Below are 6,800 nucleotides of genomic sequence, written 5' to 3' on the forward strand. Positions count from 1 at the left end.
ATGTGAGGATCCAGGCAAAAGCCAGATTCACAAATAGAGGTAGTTTTGGAAGGCTGTAGGGTGCATTCCACATATTGAAGGCTCTAGTGTCTTTTGTATTTACATTCTACCTATTAGTAAAATTGTATTGTATTTGTCTAAATGTAGTTGACTTATTTCATTTAGCATAAAGTCCTATAGGTACATGCTAGTGACACAAAACATATCCAGCATAAAAAGTTGTAAGGTTTGAGATGATATTTATATTTTCCCATTGACAAATCTCTTGTGTGTTTCCTGAAAGGGATAATTGAATGACATTTACAGGTTGCCTTCACTATGCTTTATGTATTTAAACATGATAATTTCCATCAAGTATTAAAATTTTTGTTATTTTCCAATCAAGATTTTGTCTTATTTTATCTAATATCCTCTGACTTTTAGAGAGAAATGTAAAATAGCAACTCTATGCACCATTTAGAGTCTAGACCATTCTTGTTCATGCTACATCAAAAGTTATACATGTTTTATTTACCATTTAAAATTTTTAAATTAAGTTTAAAGTTTATTTCATGTGTTCCTGTGTATGTGTCAGCATGTATAGCATGTGGGAGTCAGTTTTCTTCTTCAGAGACAGATCGGGCTTTCTGGGTATTGGCAGGTGCTTTTACTCACTGAGTCATCTCTCCATTCCCATGTCTATTCTTAATGTTGACAACATCTCCATCACTCAGATTAAAAACATCTTTCTTCTCTCCTTCTCCATGTTCTTATATCACATCCTTTAGAGTCAAATTATACAGACTGACTTAGAAGGTTGATTTGTCTGTTTTTTTTTATGTCAAATACTTAGAAAATAGATTTAGCATAAAAGCTGTCACAATAACATTAGCAGTGAACATTGTCTACAAACAAATCACATTTGCTTTAGGAAGATAAGTAACTAGAGTGATGGTTAAATGGCTTGTTTCTCTTGCAGAGGACCCTGGGTGCTTATTCATTATCAACTTCACGGGACTTATGACTGCCTTTAGCTCTAGTTACTTTGGATCCAATACCCTCTTAAGGCCTTTATGGGCACCTTTATATATGTGGCATGTACTCACAAAGAAACATACATATGAATAAAAATAAACCTATTGGAAAATCAAGCTATTTAATAATCTATAGCATAATACAATAAACATCACTTATGTAAAAGTTTTCTCTATCCTATGCAGGCATGCAATAAATAAATATCTATTCATATTGTAAAGTAGATCTAGGATGCATCCACAATGTTTACAAGTGGTCTGGTCTGATATGACAGACATTTTTTATGAATATTAGGCATATACCTACCTCTAACCATACTATAATTTCATGTTCAATGATTATATCAATAACTATTTTTCAAAATGTGCTCTTCAGATTCTTAGAACAATGAAATAACATTGCATGGATCCACTTTAAGAAATTAAGTGGTGAGTATCTCATTGAAATAAATGCAGAGTCAGGTCCTTTTGCAGCTCTTTGATGACGAGGAGCTAGATAGTGCTGTGGAGAGCACGTGGGATTTACAAAGGGGGGTCTGCTTCAGTCACTAACTGATTCATCATAATCATCAAGATATTTCCACACTTTTAAATCAACATAGAAACTATAGAGACAGAGATAAAATGAAACTTTACTGTGTATTGGCTATCTAGCTTATCCCATATTTGCAGACTTTATTCCTGCAGAAAACCTTCAGGAATATAACACCGATGAAAAAGCTCAGGGCATTGGGTTCCTAATGACTGGATGCATTCATCGTACATGTCATTCATTCACAATTCTGTCAAATCTTTTCTACAGATGGACACTCACATACACTTTGAAATAGCCTAAAATAGCCCAATGGAACAGCATGCACAACATCAGGTAAAAGGTAAGGAAAATTTTGGATTAACATGATCACATCAGTATGAAATTCTAGTGTACAAAGCCTGAACAAAATGACTCAGTTGCTGAGAGCATTGGCTGGACTTCCTAATTTTAATTCACAGCGATTACACATTAGTTCAGAACCATTTGTAAAATCCAGTTAGCCACCAGGTATTTATGATCTCTTCTGGCTTCTATCAGTCTCAGGCATGCACATGCTGCACAGTCATAAATGCAGTCAAACTCTTCATACACAGTCTTTAATACAAAAATAGAAATGCTAAAAACAAAGTCCTATAAAAAGAGTGGTCAACTGAAAATTGTTTGTATATTATTTAATTTGCTAAGATTACTCTCAGAGCAAGTCTTAAGTCACCAAGATTATTGTTTGAGAATAAACACGTGCTGAAACTATGGGATTTTATCTTATCCACAATAATGCAGAGCTAAGTTTTTCCTCACTTTTTGACTATATAAATGAGACATTATCCTAGTGTTTCCTACTGAACATTCAACCAGAAGCCCATCCCTGTGAATCAGCACAAAGGGGCTAAAAGTTGCATAACCAAGGGTCAGAAACTCTTGAGTATTTACCATCAAAGTATTGACCTCTGAAGAGAGAGTTAAAAACAGAGAAAAGGCACAATCAGTCCAGTAGAAGAAAACAAAACAGAGCATCAGAAGGAGGACACTCTGGGCAGCTCTCAGCTCAGGAGGAGTTCTGTAGAGAAGCTTGGAGTTCTGAAGGTAGAGGACATGCTGGTGGTGCTTGTGGAGAAGAAATACCATGTAGCCACTGGCCCCTCCCATGGCACCCTGAAACACTGCATCTCTCAGGACCATGAGAGGGAGAACAATCCATTTTATTTTCTGAATTGGTAACATAAAATAACAATAGCTTTCATCACTCTCAATATGTGATACATTTGGTCTTATATTTGTAGTAGAATGGATTAAGTTCACACTTATCAAAGCATTGAGTATCCAAAAGAATGAGAAGAACGGAAGGATGTGCCATGCAGACTTTGGCCTGAACCTGTTCCACCCAGATGCTCTGGGACTGATGATGATGGCTTGGACCACAGTGAGGAGACTGCTGGTGCAGATGGAGAGGCCACGGGCCACCCTCTCCAGGTAAACAATGATCTTACAGCCTATGTCATCCAAGAAATTTCTCAGACCGAAAGCTGCTATTGTCTTAGGCAATCCTTTTACAAGAAGGATCATTATATTTGTAAAGATCAAGTGGATGAGAATGAGGTGTACGGGTTTCTTCTCAGAGCCTCCCCACCAACTGAACACATAATTCACAGAAACAGACATGTTCCCCAGAATGCCAAGCATTGTCATAAAGAGAAAAGTTATTTTCTTAAGAATCTTCACAATCATTTCTTCCATCCTTGTATACAGGATGCAAATACATTTTAAATAAGGCATCAATAATGCTAGACATGAATCTGAACAGCACATTTTGCATAACAGCATTTTCTGGTGTGCAAGAGGCAGTGGTGGGCCCATGTAATGTCGCAGATGAGGTTCCTGAAACTCCCTCTTTTCCTGTGGACTCTGTTGTGTATGCTCAGACAGGTGTTTGGCTAGTGGTTTTCAAATCTAAAGTTTTAAATGAGATTTTTATTTTTAACAAAATTGTTTTGTTCAGTTGTGTGTGTGTGTGTGTATGTGTTTATCTGTCTGTTTATCTGTCTGCATGCATTATCCTTGTTACCTCTCATCATTGTTGAATTGAGCTCCAAGTTTCCTCAGCCATGATTTCTTCCTCTGTTTCTCATTCTATTTTATCATATCTATCCCCCCAATTTCCAAAACCTGAGGCTCATGCTGAACCTGTCTGCCTTCCCCACGTCACACAAAGACCTGGGAAAACCTGCTGGACAACACCTGCAACATGTCTCAGATTTAGTAACTTTACCTTTCAAGTTATCATCCTTCATTCAATATTCCTTTCTTATTTGAATATAGATTAGCATAAAAATGCATTTGGCTCATAGTTTTGTATCTTCACTTTCTAGATCTTATTAAGAGTTTTTACATTGACTGTTCTGTGATTTCATTCCACACAAATATTGGCTAGGTAATTTTTTAAAAAGGTAGTCTTCAATGTTAAGTCAAATTGAGTAATCCTTCCAGAGGGGGCCCAGCAGTTAAAGGTGAATCACCAAAAGATATCCTGAAAAATTTGTGTAACTACCAGGTATTCAAGGAGGGCGTCTAGCTGAGTTCTGGGTTGCTTCCTAAGACAGTGTCTGGCAGAGCTGTGATACCAGTGAATGACTTTAGGATATCTGTGACCCAGATGAGTGCCCTCAGGGAACCTAAGGGACCATGTAGCAGCTCTGGACCAGGGGAATGATGATGCAGATGGAAGATGTCGATTGATAAGGTGTTAGGTGCTGCCATGAGAAGAGTGAGTGAGTTATGAGTTCTCAGCATGGGCTGCATACAACACAGTTTGTTGGCGTATACAGTTGTGAGCAGGGATTCTCCCATCTAAGAGGTCCTGGTGACATTTGCCTCTGTGGGGCCTTGTGAGCAGCAGTTATGTCCGTTTGCTTTACAGCCTGCTTCTCCTCCCAACCTGTTTGTCAGGCAGGCTGCTTTGTTTGGGAGCTCATTTCTCATTTCACAGGGATTTATGGCAAGCTTTGGGCACCTTTTCTAAAGTAAGAACAATTTGGATGCTTCAGTGTCTCCATGGGTTTGTATGTTCTGAGTACTTGGAATGCCTCTGTTCCCTAATCCCCTCCCTGTTAAACTCACAGGATTATTTAAATGTCTATATCCTGGTGATCTCACACTTGGTTTATGCGAACCTGTATTTTTTTTCCTCTAGGTTTGTGTCCAGGTGGCTTAATAACTCTGAAAATCAGTTATCACCTTTTGTCTGCTGCTCTGCTGTATCCTAGAAATCACATCATCCTAACTATCTTAGCACAGGAAATAATGATCCAAACATTAATTTCAAGCCCATTAACAGCATTTTTAAACATATTTAGAATTAAAATTTAGTGTTTATTCAATAATTCAAATTTGTAAAAATCCCTGCTATCAATTACCTCCTAGCTATGATGGAAAATATTAATTGTTTTGTTTGTGTAATGCTTTTCCTGGGCATTTCTTCTATTTTAGTCACCTCTTCCCTTTTCCACACTTTAAATCATATTGTGATCAGCTTCTAATCTTTTAATAATCAATTCCTGCTATGTGGTCTGTCAGCTGAGGGACAGAGGTGATACATCGCCCACATTTTCTCCAGGAGTGCTAGAAAAAAAATTCAAAATGGGATGAATTTGTGTCCAGATAGATGGATGATAACATGTCTGGGTCTAGTCCTCAAGCCTTGGGAAGGTTACATCCATCTATCCTGGTTCACTAAAAAGAAGCGAACAAAACAGTTTATTGCTCTTTGCTGCTTGGCACTCAGATCAAATTAAGATGAGCTCTTTCAGTACTTATTCGTCCATATCCTGGATCTTTTACAGCAAGAATTCTTAAGATGGTAAAGGTAACTGTCACTCTAATGGTTTCTACTTCTGCACAGGCACTAGGTATATAATGGCTGAAGCTGAGATTAGTATGTATAATATTTGTTAAAAATCAAGAGATTACAATAATGGATAGATAAAAAAGCTTTAAGTTAGGAATTCAAAGTTATTATCATTATAGAAAAATGGGAAAATATTTGAAAGGTGAAAATGTATCAAAAGCAACATATTCAAATTTTATAAACACAAGTGACAATGTTGGAGTCACAATGCTAGTTTGTTTTTCTTTTGTCTTGTTTGTTCAGAGACAGAATCACCCTATGTTAATGAGGCTAGCTTTGAACAACTTTTTTGGCTCATTTTCTATAGGGTTGATTTTTAAAGTTCCTTAGGCTTTTCTTAAAATTTTGATACATATCTTCTCCATATTATTGATTTTTGAAAAAATATGAAAGAAATGTTAGACAAGACCCTACCCAGTGCTCTGTGCTGACTCCAGCCTGAGGATGGACAGCAATCCCTCAGCATTTCTGTCCTATTTCTATATCTCCAGGAAGTAATTTCCTTTGTTTTTTTCTGGACCAAGGGACCAGTCATGTCAGGGTCAGAAGGAAAGTAGAGGATCCAAGGCTCACAGAGCCTCTCAAGTCCTCGCTGGCTTAGTCAGAGAGACTTCAGTTTAATGAATCTCCCCACAACACAGCTGAGGGGATCTAAGGTCTTACCTCCATGTACTCACCTGGACCTCTGTAGAACAGACAGGCTCTGGAGCAGCTCTGGGAAGGGGACACTTGCCAGGTCGTATTTGTACTGTCTGGATCTGCGGGGCTCTTGGCTGCCATCAGGTACTATAGACTTTAGGTTTCATGTTGTCACAGTGTCAGGGGGAATGAAGGCCACTGCAGGCCTCAGTCCCTAAAGTACAGCTTCCCTCTCTCCCACAGTTATGACATCTGTCTTGTTCAGAAGTTATTTCCAGTTTAATTAGGGTTTAATTATTTTGAGAGGAAGGATATGAGATGAGAAAAGGAACAAGTAACCAAGTGTCTGTGTATTGAGGATCTCCATCTCCAGAGGACCTCCTGTATACTCCTCCAGGCCCCATGCTTGCTGCTTCAGTCTCTGTGAACTCAAATGTACTCTGCTTGGTTGATTAAGAGGACCTTATTCTCCTGATGATCTTTACCATCTCAGCCTCTTGCAATCCTTTTTTTTTCTTTTAAACATTTTAGCTATTATTATTCTTTTTTAAAGGTTTATTTATTTATTATATGTAAGTACACTGTAGCTATCTTCAGACACTCCAGAAGAGGGAGTTAGATCTCATTATGAATGGTTGTGAGCCACCATGTGGTTGCTGGGATTTGAACTCAGGACCTTCAGAAGAGCAGTCAGTGTTCTTAACCACTGAGC

At 38.0% G+C, this 6,800-nt stretch overlaps 1 protein-coding gene across 1 annotated transcript; it reads right to left on the reverse strand.

The window, feature by feature from the left end:
• Positions 1–2,310: 2,310 nt before the first annotated feature.
• On the reverse strand, positions 2,311–3,402 carry LOC127664558 (vomeronasal type-1 receptor 4-like). Its single transcript, XM_052156619.1, has one exon. The coding sequence runs from the start codon at positions 3,400–3,402 to the stop codon at positions 2,311–2,313; it is 1,092 nt and encodes a 363-aa protein (XP_052012579.1).
• Positions 3,403–6,800: the final 3,398 nt, after the last annotated feature.

Source organism: Apodemus sylvaticus, chromosome 14 (assembly GCF_947179515.1).
Source record: "Apodemus sylvaticus chromosome 14, mApoSyl1.1, whole genome shotgun sequence".
Lineage (NCBI taxonomy): Eukaryota > Metazoa > Chordata > Mammalia > Rodentia > Muridae > Apodemus > Apodemus sylvaticus.